Source organism: Oncorhynchus gorbuscha, linkage group LG16 (genome assembly GCF_021184085.1).
Source record: "Oncorhynchus gorbuscha isolate QuinsamMale2020 ecotype Even-year linkage group LG16, OgorEven_v1.0, whole genome shotgun sequence".
Taxonomy (NCBI): domain Eukaryota; kingdom Metazoa; phylum Chordata; class Actinopteri; order Salmoniformes; family Salmonidae; genus Oncorhynchus; species Oncorhynchus gorbuscha.
Window position 1 is genome coordinate 82,627,511 of NC_060188.1, and position 22,759 is coordinate 82,650,269.

The 22,759-nt window shown below is 42.7% G+C and overlaps 1 protein-coding gene across 1 annotated transcript in view; it reads left to right on the forward strand.

Annotated features, from left to right (window-relative positions):
* LOC124000323 (BCL2/adenovirus E1B 19 kDa protein-interacting protein 3-like) overlaps positions 1 to 22,759 on the forward strand; it is a 38,216-nt gene that overhangs the window by 9,709 nt on the left and 5,748 nt on the right. Inside the window, exons 3-5 of the mRNA XM_046306602.1 lie at positions 20,230 to 20,317; positions 20,477 to 20,556; positions 21,073 to 21,222. Of these exons, the coding sequence (XP_046162558.1) occupies positions 20,230 to 20,317; positions 20,477 to 20,556; positions 21,073 to 21,222 (318 nt within the window). The remainder of the gene's footprint in view (positions 1 to 20,229; positions 20,318 to 20,476; positions 20,557 to 21,072; positions 21,223 to 22,759) is intronic.

Below are 22,759 nucleotides of genomic sequence, written 5' to 3' on the forward strand. Positions count from 1 at the left end.
AGGAATAATAACAGGTTAGTAGCTGAGAGGAGTAATGACAGGTTAGTAGCTGAGAGAGGAATAATAACAGGTTAGTAGCTGAGAGGAGTAATGACAGGTTAGTAGCTGAGAGAGGAATAATAACAGGTTAGTAGATGAGAGGAATAATGACAGGTTAGTAGCTGAGAGAGGAATAATGACAGGTTAGTAGCTGAGAGAGGAATAATAACAGGTTAGTAGATGAGAGAGGAATAATAACAGGTTAGTAGCGCTGAGAGGAGTAATGACAGGTTAGTAGCTGAGAGGAATAATAACAGGATAGTAGCTGAGAGAGGATTAATAACAGGTTAGTAGCTGAGAGAGGAATAATAACAGGTTAGTAGCTGAGAGAGGAGTAATGCCAGGTTAGTAGCTGAGAGAGGAATAATAACAGGTTAGTAGCTGAGAGAGGAATAATAACAGGTTAGTAGCTGAGAGAGGAGTAATGACAGGTTAGTAGCGCTGAGAGGAGTAATGACATGTTAGTAGCTGAGAGAGGAATAATAACAGGTTAGTAGCTGAGAGAGGAATAATAACAGGTTAGTAGCTGAGAGGAGTAATGACAGGATAGTAGCTGAGAGAGGAATAATAACAGGTTAGTAGCTGAGAGGAGTAATGACAGGTTAGTAGATGAGAGAGGAATAATAACAGGTTAGTAGCGCTGAGAGGAGTAATGACAGGTTAGTAGCTGAGAGAGGAATAATAACAGGTTAGTAGCTGAGAGAGGAATAATAACAGGTTAGTAGATGAGAGAGGAATAATAACAGGTTAGTAGCGCTGAGAGGAGTAATGACATGTTAGTAGCTGAGAGAGGAATAATAACAGGTTAGTAGCGCTGAGAGGAGTAATGACAGGTTAGTAGCTGAGAGGAATAATAACAGGATAGTAGCTGAGAGAGGAATAATAACAGGTTAGTAGCTGAGAGAGGAATAATAACAGGTTAGTAGCTGAGAGAGGAATAATAACAGGTTAGTAGCTGAGAGAGGAATAATAACAGGTTAGTAGCTGAGAGGAGTAATGACAGGTTAGTAGCTGAGAGGAGTAATGACAGGTTAGTAGCTGAGAGAGGAATAATAACAGGTTAGTAGCTGAGAGAAGAGTAATGACAGGTTAGTAGCTGAGAGAGGAATAATAACAGGTTAGTAGCTGAGAGGAGTAATGACAGGTTAGTAGCTGAGAGGAGTAATGACAGGTTAGTAGCGGAGAGAGGAATAATAACAGGTTAGTAGCTGAGAGGAATAATAACAGGTTAGTAGCTGAGAGAGGAATAATAACAGGTTAGTAGCGGAGAGAGGAATAATAAAAGGTTAGTAGCTGAGAGGAGTAATGACACGTTAGTAGCTGAGAGGAATAATAACAGGTTAGTAGCTGAGAGGAGTAATGACAGGTTAGTAGCTTAGAGGAGTAATGACAGGTTAGTAGCTGAGAGAGGAATAATAACAGGTTAGTAGCTGAGAGAGGAATAATAACAGGTTAGTAGCTGAGAGAGGAGTAATGACAGGTTAGTAGCTGAGAGGAGTAATGACAGGATAGTAGCTGAGAGAGGAATAATAACAGGTTAGTAGCTGAGAGAGGAATAATAACAGGTTAGTAGCTGAGAGAGGAATAATAACAGGTTAGTAGCTGAGAGAGGAATAATAACAGGTTAGTAGCTGAGAGAGGAATAATAACAGGTTAGTAGCTGAGAGGAGTAATGACAGGATAGTAGCTGAGAGAGGAATAATAACAGGTTAGTAGCTGAGAGGAGTAATGACAGGTTAGTAGATGAGAGAGGAATAATAACAGGTTAGTAGATGAGAGAGGAATAATAACAGGTTAGTAGCTGAGAGAGGAATAATAACAGGTTAGTAGCTGAGAGGAGTAATGACAGGATAGTAGCTGAGAGAGGAATAATAACAGGTTAGTAGCTGAGAGGAGTAATGACAGGTTAGTAGATGAGAGAGGAATAATAACAGGTTAGTAGCGCTGAGAGGAATAATAACAGGATAGTAGCTGAGAGAGGAATAATAACAGGTTAGTAGCTGAGAGAGGAATAATAACAGGTTAGTAGCTGAGAGAGGAGTAATGCCAGGTTAGTAGCTGAGAGAGGAATAATAACAGGTTAGTAGCTGAGAGAGGAATAATAACAGGTTAGTAGCTGAGAGAGGAGTAATGACAGGTTAGTAGCTGAGAGGAGTAATGACAGGTTAGTAGCTGAGAGAGGAGTAATGACAGGTTAGTAGCTGAGAGGAGTAATGACAGGTTAGTAGCTGAGAGAGGAACAATAACAGGTTAGTAGCTGAGAGAGGAATAATAACAGGTTAGTAGCTGAGAGAGGAGTAATGACAGGTTAGTAGCTGAGAGGAGTAATGACAGGTTAGTAGCTGAGAGAGGAACAATAACAGGTTAGTAGCTGAGAGGAGTAATGACAGGTTAGTAGCTGAGAGAGGAACAATAACAGGTTAGTAGCTGAGAGAGGAATAATAACAGGTTAGTAGCTGAGAGAGGAATAATAACAGGTTAGTAGCTGAGAGGAGTAATGACAGGTTAGTAGCTGAGAGAGGAATAATAACAGGTTAGTAGCGCTGAGAGGAGTAATGACATGTTAGTAGCTGAGAGGAGTAATGACAGGTTAGTAGATGAGAGAGGAATAATAACAGGTTAGTAGCGCTGAGAGGAGTAATGACATGTTAGTAGCTGAGAGAGGAATAATAACAGGTTAGTAGCTGAGAGGAGTAATGACAGGTTAGTAGATGAGAGAGGAATAATAACAGGTTAGTAGCGCTGAGAGGAGTAATGACATGTTAGTAGCTGAGAGAGGAATAATAACAGGTTAGTAGCGCTGAGAGGAGTAATGACAGGATAGTAGCTGAGAGAGGAATAATAACAGGTTAGTAGCTGAGAGGAGTAATGACATGTTAGTAGATGAGACAGGAATAATAACAGGTTAGTAGCGCTGAGAGGAGTAATGACAGGTTAGTAGCTGAGAGAGGAATAATAACAGGTTAGTAGCGCTGAGAGGAGTAATGACAGGTTAGTAGCTGAGAGGAGTAATGACAGGTTAATAGCTGAGAGGAGTAATGACAGGTTAGTAGCTGAGAGAGGAGTAATAACAGGTTAGTAGCTGAGAGGAGTAATGACAGGTTAGTAGCTGAGAGGAGTAATGACAGGTTAGTAGCTGAGAGAGGAGTAATGACAGGTTAATAGCTGAGAGGAGTAATGACAGGTTAGTAGCTGAGAGAGGAGTAATAACAGGTTAGTAGCTGAGAGGAGTAATGACAGGTTAGTAGCTGAGAGGAGTAATGACAGGTTAATAGCTGAGAGGAGTAATGACAGGTTAGTAGCTGAGAGAGGAGTAATGACAGGTTAATAGCTGAGAGAGGAATAATAACAGGTTAGTAGCTGAGAGAGGAATAATAACAGGTTAGTAGCTGAGAGGAGTAATGACAGGTTAGTAGCTGAGAGGAGTAATGACAGGTTAGTAGCTGAGAGAGGAATAATAACAGGTTAGTAGCTGAGAGAGGAGTAATGACATGTTAGTAGCTGAGAGGAGTAATGACAAGTTAGTAGCTGAGAGAGGAATAATAACAGGTTAGTAGCTGAGAGGAATAATAACAGGTTAGTAGCTGAGAGGAGTAATGACAAGTTAGTAGCTGAGAGGAGTAAAGACAGTTTAGTAGCTGAGAGGAGTAATGACAGGTTAGTAGCTGAGAGGAGTAATGACAGGTTAGTAGCTGAGAGGAGTAAAGACAGGTTAGTAGCTGAGAGAGGAATAATAACAGGTTAGTAGCTGAGAGGAGTAATGACAGGTTAGTAGCTGAGAGAGGAATAATGACAGGTTAGTGGCTGAGAGGAGTAATGACAGGTTAGTAGCTGAGAGGAGTAATGACAGGTTAGTAGCTGAGAGGAGTAATGACAGGTTAGTAGCTGAGAGGAGTAATGACAGGTTAATAGCTGAGAGGAGTAATGACAGGTTAGTAGCTGAGAGAGGAGTAATAACAGGTTAGTAGCTGAGAGGAGTAATGACAGGTTAGTAGCTGAGAGGAGTAATGACAGGTTAGTAGCTGAGAGAGGAGTAATGACAGGTTAGTAGCTGAGAGGAGTAATGACAGGTTAGTAGCTGAGAGAGGAACAATAACAGGTTAGTAGCTGAGAGAGGAATAATAACAGGTTAGTAGCTGAGAGGAGTAATGACAGGTTAGTAGCTGAGAGAGGAATAATAACAGGTTAGTAGCTGAGAGAGGAGTAATGACATGTTAGTAGCTGAGAGGAGTAATGACAAGTTAGTAGCTGAGAGAGGAATAATAACAGGTTAGTAGCTGAGAGGAATAATAACAGGTTAGTAGCTGAGAGGAGTAATGACAAGTTAGTAGCTGAGAGGAGTAAAGACAGTTTAGTAGCTGAGAGGAGTAATGACAGGTTAGTAGCTGAGAGGAGTAATGACAGGTTAGTAGCTGAGAGGAGTAAAGACAGGTTAGTAGCTGAGAGAGGAATAATAACAGGTTAGTAGCTGAGAGGAGTAATGACAGGTTAGTAGCTGAGAGAGGAATAATGACAGGTTAGTGGCTGAGAGGAGTAATGACAGGTTAGTAGCTGAGAGGAGTAATGACAGGTTAGTAGCTGAGAGGAGTAATGACAGGTTAGTAGCTGAGAGGAGTAATGACAGGTTAGTAGCTGAGAGAAGAGTATTGACAGGTTAGTAGCTGAGAGGAGTTATGACAGGTTAGTAGCTGAGAGGAGTAATGACAGGTTAGTAGCTGAGAGGAGTAATGACAGGTTAGTAGCTGAGAGGAGTAATGACAGGTTAGTAGCTGAGAGAAGAGTAATGACAGGTTAGTAGCTGAGAGAGGAATAATAACAGGTTAGTAGCTGAGAGGAGTAATGACAGGTTAGTAGCTAAGAGAGGAATAATAACAGGTTAGTAGCTGAGAGGAGTAATGACAGTTTAGTAGCTGAGAGGAGTAATGACAGGTTAATAGCTGAGAGGAGTAATGACAGGTTAGTAGCTGAGAGAGGAGTAATAACAGGTTAGTAGCTGAGAGGAGTAATGACAGGTTAGTAGCTGAGAGGAGTAATGACAGGTTAGTAGCTGAGAGAGGAGTAATGACAGGTTAGTAGCTGAGAGGAGTAATGACAGGTTAGTAGCTGAGAGAGGAACAATAACAGGTTAGTAGCTGAGAGAGGAATAATAACAGGTTAGTAGCTGAGAGAGGAGTAATGACAGGTTAGTAGCTGAGAGGAGTAATGACAGGTTAGTAGCTGAGAGAGGAATAATAACAGGTTAGTAGCTGAGAGGAGTAATGACAGGTTAGTAGCTGAGAGAGGAACAATAACAGGTTAGTAGCTGAGAGAGGAATAATAACAGGTTAGTAGCTGAGAGAGGAATAATAACAGGTTAGTAGCTGAGAGGAGTAATGACAGGTTAGTAGCTGAGAGAGGAATAATAACAGGTTAGTAGCTGAGAGGAGTAATGACATGTTAGTAGCTGAGAGGAGTAATGACAGGTTAGTAGATGAGAGAGGAATAATAACAGGTTAGTAGCGCTGAGAGGAGTAATGACAGGTTAGTAGCTGAGAGAGGAATAATAACAGGTTAGTAGCTGAGAGGAGTAATGACAGGTTAGTAGATGAGAGAGGAATAATAACAGGTTAGTAGCTGAGAGGAGTAATGACATGTTAGTAGCTGAGAGAGGAATAATAACAGGTTAGTAGCTGAGAGGAGTAATGACAGGATAGTAGCTGAGAGAGGAATAATAACAGGTTAGTAGCTGAGAGGAGTAATGACATGTTAGTAGATGAGACAGGAATAATAACAGGTTAGTAGCGCTGAGAGGAGTAATGACAGGTTAGTAGCTGAGAGAGGAATAATAACAGGTTAGTAGCGCTGAGAGGAGTAATGACAGGTTAGTAGCTGAGAGGAGTAATGACAGGTTAATAGCTGAGAGGAGTAATGACAGGTTAGTAGCTGAGAGAGGAGTAATAACAGGTTAGTAGCTGAGAGGAGTAATGACAGGTTAGTAGCTGAGAGGAGTAATGACAGGTTAGTAGCTGAGAGAGGAGTAATGACAGGTTAATAGCTGAGAGGAGTAATGACAGGTTAGTAGCTGAGAGAGGAGTAATAACAGGTTAGTAGCTGAGAGGAGTAATGACAGGTTAGTAGCTGAGAGGAGTAATGACAGGTTAATAGCTGAGAGGAGTAATGACAGGTTAGTAGCTGAGAGAGGAGTAATGACAGGTTAATAGCTGAGAGAGGAATAATAACAGGTTAGTAGCTGAGAGAGGAATAATAACAGGTTAGTAGCTGAGAGGAGTAATGACAGGTTAGTAGCTGAGAGGAGTAATGACAGGTTAGTAGCTGAGAGAGGAATAATAACAGGTTAGTAGCTGAGAGAGGAGTAAGACATGTTAGTAGCTGAGAGGAGTAATGACAAGTTAGTAGCTGAGAGAGGAATAATAACAGGTTAGTAGCTGAGAGGAATAATAACAGGTTAGTAGCTGAGAGGAGTAATGACAAGTTAGTAGCTGAGAGGAGTAAAGACAGTTTAGTAGCTGAGAGGAGTAATGACAGGTTAGTAGCTGAGAGGAGTAATGACAGGTTAGTAGCTGAGAGGAGTAAAGACAGGTTAGTAGCTGAGAGAGGAATAATAACAGGTTAGTAGCTGAGAGGAGTAATGACAGGTTAGTAGCTGAATAATGACAGGTTAGTAGCTGAGAGGATAATGACAGGTTAGTAGCTGAGAGGAGTAATGACAGGTTAGTAGCTGAGAGGAGTAATGACAGGTTAGTAGCTGAGAGGAGTAATGACAGGTTAGTAGCTGAGAGAAGAGTAATGACAGGTTAGTAGCTGAGAGGAGTAATGACAGGTTAGTAGCTGAGAGGAGTAATGACAGGTTAGTAGCTGAGAGGAGTAATGACAGGTTAGTAGCTGAGAGGAGTAATGACAGGTTAGTAGCTGAGAGAAGAGTAATGACAGGTTAGTAGCTGAGAGAGGAATAATAACAGGTTAGTAGCTGAGAGGAGTAATGACAGGTTAGTAGCTGAGAGGAGTAATGACAGGTTAATAGCTGAGAGGAGTAATGACAGGTTAGTAGCTGAGAGAGGAGTAATAACAGGTTAGTAGCTGAGAGGAGTAATGACAGGTTAGTAGCTGAGAGGAGTAATGACAGGTTAGTAGCTGAGAGAGGAGTAATGACAGGTTAATAGCTGAGAGGAGTAATGACAGGTTAGTAGCTGAGAGAGGAGTAATAACAGGTTAGTAGCTGAGAGGAGTAATGACAGGTTAGTAGCTGAGAGGAGTAATGACAGGTTAATAGCTGAGAGGAGTAATGACAGGTTAGTAGCTGAGAGAGGAGTAATGACAGGTTAATAGCTGAGAGAGGAATAATAACAGGTTAGTAGCTGAGAGAGGAATAATAACAGGTTAGTAGCTGAGAGGAGTAATGACAGGTTAGTAGCTGAGAGGAGTAATGACAGGTTAGTAGCTGAGAGAGGAATAATAACAGGTTAGTAGCTGAGAGAGGAGTAATGACATGTTAGTAGCTGAGAGGAGTAATGACAAGTTAGTAGCTGAGAGAGGAATAATAACAGGTTAGTAGCTGAGAGGAATAATAACAGGTTAGTAGCTGAGAGGAGTAATGACAAGTTAGTAGCTGAGAGGAGTAAAGACAGTTTAGTAGCTGAGAGGAGTAATGACAGGTTAGTAGCTGAGAGGAGTAATGACAGGTTAGTAGCTGAGAGGAGTAAAGACAGGTTAGTAGCTGAGAGAGGAATAATAACAGGTTAGTAGCTGAGAGGAGTAATGACAGGTTAGTAGCTGAGAGAGGAATAATGACAGGTTAGTGGCTGAGAGGAGTAATGACAGGTTAGTAGCTGAGAGGAGTAATGACAGGTTAGTAGCTGAGAGGAGTAATGACAGGTTAGTAGCTGAGAGGAGTAATGACAGGTTAGTAGCTGAGAGAAGAGTATTGACAGGTTAGTAGCTGAGAGGAGTTATGACAGGTTAGTAGCTGAGAGGAGTAATGACAGGTTAGTAGCTGAGAGGAGTAATGACAGGTTAGTAGCTGAGAGGAGTAATGACAGGTTAGTAGCTGAGAGAAGAGTAATGACAGGTTAGTAGCTGAGAGAGGAATAATAACAGGTTAGTAGCTGAGAGGAGTGATGACAGGTTAGTAGCTAAGAGAGGAATAATAACAGGTTAGTAGCTGAGAGGAGTAATGACAGGTTAGTAGCTGAGAGGAGTAATGACAGGTTAGTAGCTGACAGAGGAATAATAACAGGTTAGTAGCCGAGAGGAGTAATGACAGGTTAGTAGCTGAGAGGAGTAATGACAGGTTAGTAGCTCAGAGGAGTAATGACAGGTTAGTAGCTGAGAGAGGAATAATAAAAGGTCAGTAGCTGAGAGAGGAATAATAACAGGTTAGTAGCTGAGAGAGGAATAATAACAGGTTAGTAGCTGAGAGGAGTAATGACAGGTTAGTAGCTGAGAGGAGTAATGACAGGTTAGTAGCTGAGAGAGGAATAATAACAGGTTAGTAGCTGAGAGAGGAGTAATGACATGTTAGTAGCTGAGAGGAGTAATGACAGGTTAGTAGCTGAGAGAGGAATAATAATGACAAATAGACGAGCAGTAGAGCAGTAGAGAGGTAGGGAGAGGGGAAATGGCAAGTAGACAGGCAGTAGAGAGGTAGGGAGAGGGGAAATGACAAGGTTAGTAGCTGAGAGGAGTAATGACAGGTTAGTAGCTGAGAGGAATAATAACAGGTTAGTAGCTGAGAGAGGAATAATAACAGGTTAGTTGCTGAGAGAGGAATAATAACAGGTTAGTAGCTGAGAGAGGAGTAATGACAGGTTAGTAGCTGAGAGAGGAATAATAACAGGTTAGTAGCGCTGAGAGGAGTAATGACAGGTTAGTAGCTGAGAGGAGTAATAACAGGTTAGTAGCTGAGAGGAGTAATGACAGGTTAGTAGCTGACAGAGGAATAATAACAGGTTAGTAGCTGAGAGGAATAATAACAGGTTAGTAGCTGAGAGGAGTAATGACAGGTTAGTAGCTGAGAGGAGTAATGATAGGTTAGTAGCGGAGAGGAGTAATGACAGGTTAGTAGCTGAGAGAGGAATAATAACAGGTTAGTAGCTGAGAGGAATAATAACAGGTTAGTAGCTGAGAGGAGTAATGACAGGTTAGTAGCTGAGAGGAGTAATGACAGGTTAGTAGCTGAGAGAGGAATAATAACAGGTTAGTAGCTGAGAGGAATAATAACAGGTTAGTAGCTGAGAGGAGTAATGACAGGTTAGTAGCTGAGAGGAGTAATGACAGGTTAGTAGCTGAGAGAGGAATAATAACAGGTTAGTAGCTGAGAGGAGTAAAGACAGGTTAGTAGCTGAGAGAGGAATAATAACAGGTTAGTAGCTGAGAGGAGTAATGACAGGTTAGTAGCTGAGAGGAGTAAAGACAGGTTAGTAGCTGAGAGAGGAATAATAACAGGTTAGTAGCTGAGAGGAGTAATGACAGGTTAGTAGCTGAGAGAGGAATAATGACAGGTTAGTGGCTGAGAGGAGTAATGACAGGTTAGTAGCTGAGAGGAGTAATGACAGGTTAGTAGCTGAGAGGAGTAATGACAGGTTAGTAGCTGAGAGGAGTAATGTCAGGTTAGTAGCTGAGAGAAGAGTAATGACAGGTTAGTAGCTGAGAGAAGAGTATTGACAGGTTAGTAGCTGAGAGGAGTTATGACAGGTTAGTAGCTGAGAGGAGTAATGACAGGTTAGTAGCTGAGAGGAGTAATGACAGGTTAGTAGCTGAGAGGAGTAATGACAGGTTAGTAGCTGAGAGAAGAGTAATGACAGGTTATTAGATGAGAGAGGAATAATGACAGGTTAGTAGCTGAGAGAAGATTAAAGACAGTTTAGTAGATGAGAGAGGAATAATAACAGGTTAGTAGCTGAGAGGAGTAAAGACAGGTTAGTAGCTGAGAGGAGTAAAGACAGGTTAGTAGCTGAGAGAAGAGTAATGACAGGTTAGTAGCTGAGAGGAGTAAAGACAGGTTAGTAGCTGAGAGAGGAATAATAACAGGTTAGTAGCTGAGAGAGGAGTAATGACAGGTTAGTAGCTGAGAGAAGAGTAATGACAGGTTAGTAGCTGAGAGGAGTAATGACAGGTTAGTAGCTGAGAGAGGAATAATAACAGGTTAGTAGCTGAGAGAGGAGTAATGACATGTTAGTAGCTGAGAGGAGTAATGACAAGTTAGTAGCTGAGAGAGGAATAATAACAGGTTAGTAGCTGAGAGGAATAATAACAGGTTAGTAGCTGAGAGGAGTAATGACAAGTTAGTAGCTGAGAGGAGTAAAGACAGTTTAGTAGCTGAGAGGAGTAATGACAGGTTAGTAGCTGAGAGGAGTAAAGACAGGTTAGTAGCTGAGAGAGGAATAATAACAGGTTAGTAGCTGAGAGGAGTAATGACAGGTTAGTAGCTGAGAGGAGTAAAGACAGGTTAGTAGCTGAGAGAGGAATAATAACAGGTTAGTAGCTGAGAGGAGTAATGACAGGTTAGTAGCTGAGAGAGGAATAATGACAGGTTAGTGGCTGAGAGGAGTAATGACAGGTTAGTAGCTGAGAGGAGTAATGACAGGTTAGTAGCTGAGAGGAGTAATGACAGGTTAGTAGCTGAGAGGAGTAATGACAGGTTAGTAGCTGAGAGAAGAGTAATGACAGGTTAGTAGCTGAGAGAAGAGTATTGACAGGTTAGTAGCTGAGAGGAGTTATGACAGGTTAGTAGCTGAGAGGAGTAATGACAGGTTAGTAGCTGAGAGGAGTAATGACAGGTTAGTAGCTGAGAGGAGTAATGACAGGTTAGTAGCTGAGAGAAGAGTAATGACAGGTTATTAGATGAGAGAGGAATAATGACAGGTTAGTAGCTGAGAGGAGTAATGACAGGTTAGTAGCTGAGAGAAGATTAAAGACAGGTTAGTAGATGAGAGAGGAATAATAACAGGTTAGTAGCTGAGAGGAGTAAAGACAGGTTAGTAGCTGAGAGGAGTAAAGACAGGTTAGTAGCTGAGAGAAGAGTAATGACAGGTTAGTAGCTGAGAGGAGTAAAGACAGGTTAGTAGCTGAGAGAGGAATAATAACAGGTTAGTAGCTGAGAGAGGAGTAATGACAGGTTAGTAGCTGAGAGAAGAGTAATGACAGGTTAGTAGCTGAGAGGAGTAATGACAGGTTAGTAGCTGAGAGAGGAATAATAACAGGTTAGTAGCTGAGAGAGGAGTAATGACATGTTAGTAGCTGAGAGGAGTAATGACAAGTTAGTAGCTGAGAGAGGAATAACAACAGGTTAGTAGCTGAGAGGAATAATAACAGGTTAGTAGCTGAGAGGAGTAATGACAGGTTAGTAGCTGAGAGGAGTAATGACAGGTTAGTAGCTGAGAGAGGAATAATAACAGGTTAGTAGCTGAGAGGAGTAAAGACAGGTTAGTAGCTGAGAGAAGAATAATAACAGGTTAGTAGCTGAGAGGAGTAAAGACAGGTTAGTAGCTGAGAGAGGAATAATAACAGGTTAGTAGCTGAGAGGAGTAATGACAGGTTAGTAGCTGAGAGAGGAATAATGACAGGTTAGTGGCTGAGAGGAGTAATGACAGGTTAGTAGCTGAGAGGAGTAATGACAGGTTAGTAGCTGAGAGGAGTAATGACAGGTTAGTAGCTGAGAGAAGAGTAATGACAGGTTAGTAGCTGAGAGAAGAGTAATGACAGGTTAGTAGATGAGAGAGGAATAATAACAGGTTCGTAGCTGAGAGGAGTAATGACAGGTTAGTAGCTGAGAGGAGTAATGACAGGTTAGTAGCTGAGAGGAGTAATGACAGGTTAGTAGCTGAGAGGAGTAATGACAGGTTAGTAGCTGAGAGGAGTAATGACAGGTTAGTAGCTGAGAGGAGTAATGACAGGTTACTAGCTGAGAGGAGTAATGACAGGTTAGTAGCTGAGAGGAGTAATGACAGGTTAGTAGCTGAGAGGAGTAATGACAGGTTAGTAGCTGAGAGGAGTAATGACAGGTTAGTAGCTGAGAGGAGTAATAACAGGTTAGTAGCTGAGAGAGAATAAGGTTGACAGGTTAGTAGCTGAGAGGAGTAATGACAGGTTAGTAGCTGAGAGAAGAGTAATGACAGGTTAGTAGATGAGAGAGGAATAATGACAGGTTAGTAGCTGAGAGGAGTAATGACAGGTTAGTAGCTGAGAGGAGTAATGACAGGTTAGTAGCTGAGAGAAGAGTAATGACAGGTTAGTAGATGAGAGAGGAATAATGACAGGTTAGTAGCTGAGAGGAGTAATGACAGGTTAGTAGCTGAGAGGAGTAATGACAGGTTAGTAGCTGAGAGAAGAGTAAAGACAGGTTAGTAGATAGAATAATAACAGAGCTGAGAGGAGTAATGACAGGTTAGTAGCTGAGAGGAGTAATGACAGGTTAGTAGCTGAGAGGAGTAATGACAGGTTAGTAGCTGAGAGAAGAGTAATGACAGGTTAGTAGCTGAGAGAAGAGTAATGACAGGTTAGTAGCTGAGAGGAGTAATGACAGGTTAGTAGCTGAGAGGAGTAATGACAGGTTACTAGCTGAGAGGAGTAATGACAGGTTAGTAGCTGAGAGGAGTAATGACAGGTTAGTAGCTGAGAGGAGTAATGACAGGTTAGTAGCTGAGAGAGGAATAATGTCAGGTTAGTAGCTGAGAGAGGAATAATGACAGGTTAGTAGCTGAGAGGAGTAAAGACAGGTTAGTAGCTGAGAGAGGAATAATAACAGGTTAGTAGCTGAGAGGAGTAAAGACAGGTTAGTAGCTGAGAGAGGAATAATGACAGGTTAGTAGCTGAGAGGAGTAAAGACAGGTTAGTAGCTGAGAGAGGAATAATGACAGGTTAGTAGCTGAGAGAGGAATAATGACAGGTTAGTAGCTGAGAGAGGAGTAATGACAGGTTAGTAGCTGAGAGAAGAGTAATGACAGGTTAGTAGCTGAGAGAGGAATAATGACAAGTTAGTAGGTGAGAGAGGAGTAATGACAGGTTAGTAGCTGAGAGAAGAGTAATGACAGGTTAGTAGCTGAGAGAGGAGTAATGACAGGTTAGTAGCTGAGAGGAGTAATGACAGGTTAGTAGCTGAGAGAATAGTAATGACAGGTTAGTAGCTGAGAGGAGTAATGACAGGTTAGTAGCTGAGAGGAGTAATGACAGGTTAGTAGCTGAGAGGAGTAATGACAGGTTAGTAGCTGAGAGGAGTAATGACAGGTTAGTAGCTGAGAGAAGAGTAATGACAGGTTAGTAGATGAGAGAGGAATAATAACAGGTTCGTAGCTGAGAGGAGTAATAACAGGTTAGTAGCTGAGAGGAGTAATGACAGGTTAGTCGCTGAGAGGAGTAATGACAGGTTAGTAGCTGAGAGGAGTAATGACAGGTTAGTAGCTGAGAGAAGAGTAATGACAGGTTAGTAGCTGAGAGGAGTAATGACAGGTTAGTAGCTGAGAGGAGTAATGACAGGTTAGTAGCTGAGAGGAGTAATGACAGGTTAGTAGCTGAGAGGAGTAATGACAGGTTAGTAGCTGAGAGAAGAGTAATGACAGGTTAGTAGATGAGAGAGGAATAATGACAGGTTAGTAGCTGAGAGGAGTAATGACAGGTTAGTAGCTGAGAGGAGTAATGACAGGTTAGTAGCTGAGAGAAGAGTAATGACAGGTTAGTAGATGAGAGAGGAATAATGACAGGTTAGTAGCTGAGAGGAGTAATGACAGGTTAGTAGCTGAGAGGAGTAATGACAGGTTAGTAGCTGAGAGGAGTAAAGACAGGTTAGTAGCTGAGAGAGGAATAATGACAGGTTAGTAGCTGAGAGGAATAATGACAGGTTAGTAGCTGAGAGGAGTAATGACAGGTTAGTAGCTGAGAGAAGGAGTAATGACAGGTTAGTAGCTGAGAGGAGTAATGACAGGTTAGTAGCTGAGAGAGGAATAATGACAGGTTTGTAGCTGAGAGGAGTAATGACAGGTTAGTAGCTGAGAGGAGTAATGACAGGTTAGTAGCTGAGAGGAGTAATGACAGGTTAGTAGCTGAGAGAAGAGTAATGACAGGTTAGTAGCTGAGAGAAGAGTAATGACAGGTTAGTAGCTGAGAGGAGTAATGACAGGTTAGTAGCTGAGAGGAGTAATGACAGGTTACTAGCTGAGAGAGGAGTAATGACAGGTTAGTAGCTGAGAGGAGTAATGACAGGTTAGTAGCTGAGAGGAGTAATGACAGGTTAGTAGCTGAGAGAGGAATAATGACAGGTTAGTAGCTGAGAGAGGAATAATGACAGGTTAGTAGCTGAGAGGAGTAATGACAGGTTAGTAGCTGAGAGAGGAGTAATGACAGGTTAGTAGCTGAGAGGAGTAATGACAGGTTAGTAGCTGAGAGAGGAATAATGACAGGTTAGTAGCTGAGAGGAGTAATGACAGGTTAGTAGCTGAGAGGAATAATGACAGGTTAGTAGCTGAGAGAGGAGTAATGACAGGTTAGTAGCTGAGAGAGGAGTAATGACAGGTTAGTAGCTGAGAGAAGAGTAATGACAGGTTAGTAGCTGAGAGAGGAATAATGACAGGTTAGTAGCTGAGAGAGGAGTAATGACAGGTTAGTAGCTGAGAGAAGAGTAATGACAGGTTAGTAGCTGAGAGGAGTAATGACAGGTTAGTAGCTGAGAGGAGTAATGACAGGTTAGTAGCTGAGAGAATAGTAATGACAGGTTAGTAGCTGAGAGGAGTAATGACAGGTTAGTAGCTGAGAGGAGTAATGACAGGTTAGTAGCTGAGAGGAGTAATGACAGGTTAGTAGCTGAGAGGAGTAATGACAGGTTAGTAGCTGAGAGAAGAGTAATGACAGGTTAGTAGATGAGAGAGGAATAATGACAGGTTAGTAGCTGAGAGGAGTAATAACAGGTTAGTAGCTGAGAGGTAATGACAGGTTAGCTGAGAGGAGTAATGACAGGTTAGTAGCTGAGAGGAGTAATGACAGGTTAGTAGCTGAGAGAAGAGTAATGACAGGTTAGTAGCTGAGAGGAGTAATGACAGGTTAGTAGCTGAGAGGAGTAATGACAGGTTAGTAGCTGAGAGGAGTAATGACAGGTTAGTAGCTGAGAGGAGTAATGACAGGTTAGTAGCTGAGAGAAGAGTAATGACAGGTTAGTAGATGAGAGAGGAATAATGACAGGTTAGTAGCTGAGAGGAGTAATGACAGGTTAGTAGCTGAGAGGAGTAATGACAGGTTAGTAGCTGAGAGAAGAGTAATGACAGGTTAGTAGATGAGAGAGGAATAATAACAGGTTGGTAGCTGAGAGGAGTAAAGACAGGTTAGTAGCTGAGAGAGGAATAATGACAGGTTGGTAGCTGAGAGGAGTAAAGACAGGTTAGTAGCTGAGAGAGGAATAATGACAGGTTAGTAGCTGAGAGAGGAATAATGACAGGTTAGTAGCTGAGAGAGGAGTAATGACAGGTTAGTAGCTGAGAGAGGAGTAATGACAGGTTAGTAGCTGAGAGAAGAGTAATGACAGGTTAGTAGCTGAGAGAGGAATAATGACAAGTTAGTAGCTGAGAGAGGAGTAATGACAGGTTAGTAGCTGAGAGAAGAGTAATGACAGGTTAGTAGCTGAGAGAGGAGTAATGACAGGTTAGTAGCTGAGAGGAGTAATGACAGGTTAGTAGCTGAAAGAAGAGTAATGACAGGTTAGTAGCTGAGAGGAGTAATGACAGGTTAGTAGCTGAGAGAAGAGTAATGACAGGTTAGTAGCTGAGAGGAGTAATGACAGGTTAGTAGCTGAGAGGAGTAATGACAGGTTAGTAGCTGAGAGAAGAGTAATGACAGGTTAGTAGATGAGAGAGGAATAATAACAGGTTCGTAGCTGAGAGGAGTAATGACAGGTTAGTAGCTGAGAGAGGAATAATGACAAGTTAGTAGGTGAGAGAGGAGTAATGACAAGTTAGTAGCTGAGAGAGGAGTAATGACAGGTTAGTAGCTGAGAGAAGAGTAATGACAGGTTAGTAGCTGAGAGAGGAGTAATGACAGGTTAGTAGCTGAGAGGAGTAATGACAGGTTAGTAGCTGAGAGAAGAGTAATGACAGGTTAGTAGCTGAGAGGAGTAATGACAGGTTAGTAGCTGAGAGAAGAGTAATGACAGGTTAGTAGCTGAGAGGAGTAATGACAGGTTAGTAGCTGAGAGAAGAGTAATGACAGGTTAGTAGATGAGAGAGGAATAATAACAGGTTCGTAGCTGAGAGGAGTAATGACAGGTTAGTAGCTGAGAGTAGTAATGACAGGTTAGTAGCTGAGAGGAGTAAAGACAGGTTAGTAGATGAGAGAAGTAAAGACAGGTTAGTAGCTGAGTGGAATAATAACAGGTTAGTAGCTGAGAGGAGTAATGACAGGTTAGTAGCTGAGAGGAGTAATGACAGGTTAGTAGCTGAGAGAAGAGTAATGACAGGTTAGTAGATGAGAGAGGAATAATAACAGGTTCGTAGCTGAGAGGAGTAATAACAGGTTAGTAGCTGAGAGGAGTAATGACAGGTTAGTCGCTGAGAGGAGTAATGACAGGTTAGTAGCTGAGAGGAGAAATGACAGGTTAGTAACTGAGAGAAGAGTAATGACAGGTTAGTAGCTGAGAGGAGTAATGACAGGTTAGTAGCTGAGAGGAGTAATGACAGGTTAGTAGTTGAGAGGAGTAATGACAGGTTAGTAGCTGAGAGGAGTAATGACAGGTTAGTAGCTGAGAGAAGAGTAATGACAGGTTAGTAGATGAGAGAGGAATAATGACAGGTTAGTAGCTGAGAGGAGTAATGACAGGTTAGTAGCTGAGAGGAGTAATGACAGGTTAGTAGCTGAGAGAAGAGTAAAGACAGGTTAGTAGATGAGAGAGGAATAATAACAGGTTGGTAGCTGAGAGGAGTAAAGACAGGTTAGTAGCTGAGAGAGGAATAATGACAGGTTGGTAGCTGAGAGAGGAATAATGACAGGTTAGTAGCTGAGAGAGGAGTAATGACAGGTTAGTAGCTGAGAGAAGAGTAATGACAGGTTAGTAGCTGAGAGAGGAATAATGACAAGTTAGTAGGTGAGAGAGGAGTAATGACAAGTTCATAGCTGAGAGAGGAGTAATGACAGGTTAGTAGCTGAGAGAAGAGTAATGACAGGTTAGTAGCTGAGAGAGTAGTAATGACAGGTTAGTAGCTGAGAGGAGTAATGACAGGTTAGTAGCTGAGAGAAGAGTAATGACAGGTTAGTAGCTGAGAGGAGTAATGACAGGTTAGTAGCTGAGAGAAGAGTAATGACAGGTTAGTAGCTGAGAGGAGTAATGACAGGTTAGTAGCTGAGAGGAGTAATGACAGGTTAGTAGCTGAGAGGAGTAATGACAGGTTAGTAGCTGAGAGAAGAGTAATGACAGGTTAGTAGATGAGAGAGGAATAATAACAGGTTCGTAGCTGAGAGGAGTAATGACAGGTTAGTAGCTGAGAGGAGTAATGACAGGTTAGTAGCTGAGAGAAGAGTAAAGACAGGTTAGTAGATGAGAGAGGAATAATAACAGGTTCGTAGCTGAGAGGAGTAATGACAGGTTAGTAGCTGAGAGGAGTAATGACAGGTTAGTAGCTGAGAGAAGAGTAAAGACAGGTTAGTAGATGAGAGAGGAATAATAACAGGTTCGTAGCTGAGAGGAGTAATGACAGGTTAGTAGCTGAGAGTAGTAATGACAGGTTAGTAGCTGAGAGGAGTAAAGACAGGTTAGTAGATGAGAGAAGTAAAGACAGGTTAGTAGCTGAGTGGAATAATGACAGGTTAGTAGCTGAGAGGATTAAAGACAGGTTAGTAGATGAGAGGAGTAAAGACAGGTTAGTAGCTGAGAGGAATAATGACAGGTTAGTAGCTAAGAGGAGTAAAGACAGGTTAGTAGATGAGAGAGGAATAATAACAGGTTAGTAGCTGAGAGAGGAATAATAACAGGTTAGTAGTTGAGAGGAATAATAACAGGTTAGTAGCTGAGAGGATTAAAGACAGGTTAGTAGATGAGAGGAGTAAAGACAGGTTAGTAGCTGAGAGGAATAATGACAGGTTAGTAGCTAAGAGGAGTAAAGACAGGTTAGTAGATGAGAGAGGAATAATAACAGGTTAGTAGCTGAGAGAGGAATAATAACAGGTTAGTAGTTGAGAGGAATAATAACAGGTTAGTAGCTGAGAGGAGTAAAGACAGGTTAGTAGCTGAGAGGAATAATGACAGGTTAGTAGCTGAGAGGAGTAATGACAGGTTAGTAGCTGAGAGAAGAGTAATGACAGGTTAGTAGCTGAGAGGAGTAATGACAGGTTAGTAGCTGAGAGAAGAGTAATGACAGGTTAGTAGCTGAGAGGAGTAATGACAGGTTAGTAGCTGAGAGGAGTAATGACAGGTTAGTAGCTGAGAGGAGTAATGACAGGTTAGTAGCTGAGAGAAGAGTAATGACAGGTTAGTAGATGAGAGAGGAATAATAACAGGTTCGTAGCTGAGAGGAGTAATGACAGGTTAGTAGCTGAGAGGAGTAATGACAGGTTAGTAGCTGAGAGAAGAGTAAAGACAGGTTAGTAGATGAGAGAGGAATAATAACAGGTTCGTAGCTGAGAGGAGTAATGACAGGTTAGTAGCTGAGAGGAGTAATGACAGGTTAGTAGCTGAGAGGAGTAATGACAGGTTTGTAGCTGAGAGGAGTAATGACAGGTTAGTAGCTGAGAGGAGTAATGACAGGTTAGTAGCTGAGAGAAGAGTAAAGACAGGTTAGTAGATGAGAGAGGAATAATAACAGGTTCGTAGCTGAGAGGAGTAATGACAGGTTAGTAGCTGAGAGGAGTAATGACAGGTTCGTAGCTGAGAGGAGTAATGACAGGTTCGTAGCTGAGAGGAGTAATGACAGGTTAGTAGCTGAGAGGAGTAATGACAGGTTAGTAGCTGAGAGGAGTAATGACAGGTTAGTAGCTGAGAGAAGAGTAAAGACAGGTTAGTAGATGAGAGGAGTAATGACAGGTTCGTAGCTGAGAGGAGTAATGACAGGTTAGTAGCTGAGAGGAGTAATGACAGGTTAGTAGCTGAGAGAAGAGTAAAGACAGGTTAGTAGCTGAGAGAAGAGTAAAGACAGGTTAGTAGCTGAGAGGAGTAATGACAGGTTCGTAGCTGAGAGGAGTAATGACAGGTTAGTAGCTGAGAGAAGAGTAAAGACAGGTTAGTAGCTGAGAGGAGTAATGACAGGTTCGTAGCTGAGAGGAGTAATGACAGGTTAGTAGCTGAGAGGAGTAATGACAGGTTAGTAGCTGAGAGAAGAGTAAAGACAGGTTAGTAGCTGAGAGGAGTAATGACAGGTTAGTAGCTGAGAGAAGAGTAAAGACAGGTTAGTAGCTGAGAGAAGAGTAAAGACAGGTTAGTAGCTGAGACGGAGTAATGACAGGTTCGTAGCTGAGAGGAGTAATGACAGGTTAGTAGCTGAGAGAAGAGTAAAGACAGGTTAGTAGATGAGAGAGGAATAATAACAGGTTCGTAGCTGAGAGGAGTAATGACAGGTTAGTAGCTGAGAGTAGTAATGACAGGTTAGTAGCTGAGAGGAGTAAAGACAGGTTAGTAGATGAGAGAAGTAAAGACAGGTTAGTAGCTGAGTGGAATAATGACAGGTTAGTAGCTGAGAGGATTAAAGACAGGTTAGTAGATGAGAGGAGTAAAGACAGGTTAGTAGCTGAGAGGAATAATGACAGGTTAGTAGCTGAGAGGAGTAAAGACAGGTTAGTAGATGAGAGAGGAATAATAACAGGTTAGTAGCTGAGAGGAGTAAAGACAGGTTAGTAGCTGAGAGGAATAATGACAGGTTAGTAGCTGAGAAGAGTGATGACAGGTTAGTAGCTGAGAGGAGTAATGACAGGTTAGTAGCTGAGAGAAGAGTGATGACAGGTTAGTAGCTGAGAGAGGAGTAATGACAGGTTAGTAGCCTGTGTGTGTGTGTGTGTGTGTGTGTGTGTGTGTGTGTGTGTGTGTGTGTGTGTGTGTGTGTGTGTGTGTGTGTGTGTGTGTGTGTGTGTGTGTGTGTGTGTGTGTGTGTGTGTGTGTGTGTGTGTGTGTGTGTGTGTGTGTGTGTGTGTGTGTGTGTGTGTGTGTGTGTGTGTGTGTGTGTGTGTGTGTGTGTGTGTGTGTGTGTGTGTGTGTGTGCAGTCAAGTCATGTTGACTTGCTCTCTGTGTTCAGTCCTCCACAGGTGGTGACTCCTCCACAGAGTGTTGCTTCCCCTCCCCACAGTGAAGGCAGCAGCAGTATAGACTGTGTTACCATACAGGTACTAAACAAACACAAAACATTCACATCACATATTTTACTGTAGCAGTAGCAAGCCTTTGCTATTAGATAGCTTTAACACCACACAAGTCAGTGTTTTCATGATGGCAAATGTACTTATTAAATGACATTTATCTTTCCCTCTCTTCTCCCGTCTCAGTCCGAAGAAGAAGGGGAGAGGGGGCTGATTTCTGAGTGGGTATGGGACTGGTCCAGTCGGCCTGAGAACCTTCCACCAAAGTAAGAACCTACGCATATAATTGGAATGATTCCAAATTGATTTTCACTGTAATTCATTTTATTTCCATTGACCTTATTTGAGTAGTTGCAATGTCAACACATTAACTAACATACACAGAGTACTTGGCTGCTAAGAACAACCACTGACTAATGGGGGGCCTGTGGATTTGCTAGAGGGAATGTAGTTATTATTTTAATACATAATGAATAAAACTGTGTACAATAGCATTGAAACCTGACAGATAATATCTCTCCATTACATCTGAACATGACATATGATATTATTTTACAGTCATGAAGGTATGTTTATCTTCATGGTATGAGACTACAGAATTTCTCCTGAGAAATCTCCTTTTATCTTGAAAAACAAGACAAAACCAAATGTTTCATTCAAGTCTTCCCTCTCTCCTCCTTTCTTTCTATCTATCTATTTTCCCATTTCTCCTGATCTCTCTAAATCTCTTTCTATCTTCATCTCCCTTGTTTCCCTTCCCCCCATCTCTCTCACTCCCCCAGGGAGTTTGTGTTCCAGCACCCGAAGCAGCAGTCAGGCTCCCTGAGTGTAAGGAAGAGTGAGGTGATGAAGAGAGGCCTGTTCTCCTCCGACATCCTCATGATCCTCATCCCCTCACTGCTGGTCTCACACATTCTCACACTGGGAGTGGGGTAAGACACACACACATGCCCGTTCAAAGTTTGGGGTCACTTAGAAATGTCTTTGTTTTTGAAAGAAAAACACATCTTTGGTTCATTAAAATAACGTCAAATTGATCAGAAATTCAGTGAAAACAATGTTAATGTTGTAAATGACTATTGTGTTTTCGTTGATTGTTTGGTCAGGCCAGGGTATGACATGGGTTTGCTTTGTTGTATTTCGTATTGGGGTTTTGTGGTTATTGGGATTGCGGCTGAGTAGGGGTGTTGTATGGGCTTGGCTGCCTGAGGCGGTTCTCAACCAGAGTCAGGTGATTCTCGTTGTCTCTGATTGGGAACCATATTTAGGTAGCCTGGGTTTCGCTTTTTATTTTGTGGGTGATTGTTCCTGTCTCTGTGTAGTTTCACCAGATAGGCTGTAATTAGGTTTTCACGTTCCGTCTGTTGTTTTGCTTTTGTATTAAGTTATTTCATGTGTCGCTTTTCATTTATTAAAGACATGAGTAACCACCACGCTGCATTTTGGTCCGACTCTCTTTCTACTAACGAAGAACGCCGTTACAGAATCACCCACCACACATGGACCGAGTGGCGTGGTAACAGGCAACGACAGCAGGAGCAGCGAAAGGAGGATGAATTGTTCGGAGAAGAACTGGAGGCGGCGAGAGCTGAGAGACGCTGTTATGAGGAGCTACAATATCAGGAGTATACGACGTGGGAAGAAATAGACAGGTGGGCGGTCGACCCAGAGAGAGTTCCGGAGCCCGCCTGGGATTCGCTGGAGCAGTGCGAAGAGGGCTATAGGCGAATGGAGTCGAAGAGAAAGACACGGCAGCGCAGAAAGAAACCCGAAAGTCATCCCCAAAAATGTATTGGGGGAGGGCTCAGGGAGAGAGTGTCAGGAGTCAGACCTGAGACAACTCTCCCTGTTAATCGTGAGTAGCTTCTGGACTTGGGAGGAGATATTAGACGGAAAAGGACCCTGGGCTCAGCCTGGAGAATATCACCATCCCAAGGAAGAACAGGAGGCGAAAAGTGGAGAGGCGCTGGTATGAGGAGGCAGCACGGCGACGCGGATGGAAGCCCGAAAAGCAGCCCCCCAAAAATATTGGGGGGGCTTACAGGGAGTATGGCTACGCCAGGTAGGAGACCTGCGCAAACTCCCTGTGCTTACCGAGGGGCTAGTGAGACCGGGCAGGCACCGTGTTATGCTATGGAGCGCACGGTGTTTCCAGTGCGGGTGCATAGCCCGGTGCGGTTCATACCAGCCCTTCGTGTTGGCCGGGCTAGAGTGCGCATCGAGCCAGGTAAGGTTGGGCAGGCTCGGTGCTCAAGAGCTCCAGTGCGCCTGCACGGTCCGGTCTATCCAGAGCCACCTCCACACACCAGTCCTCCAGTAGCAGCTCCCCGCACCAGGCTTCCTGTGCGTGTCCTCGCTCCAGTATCACCAGTGCCAGCACCACGCATCAGGCCTACAATGCGCCTCGCCTCTCCTGTGCTGTCAGAGTCTCCTGTCTGTTCAGCGCTATCAGAGCCTTCCTTCCCTCCT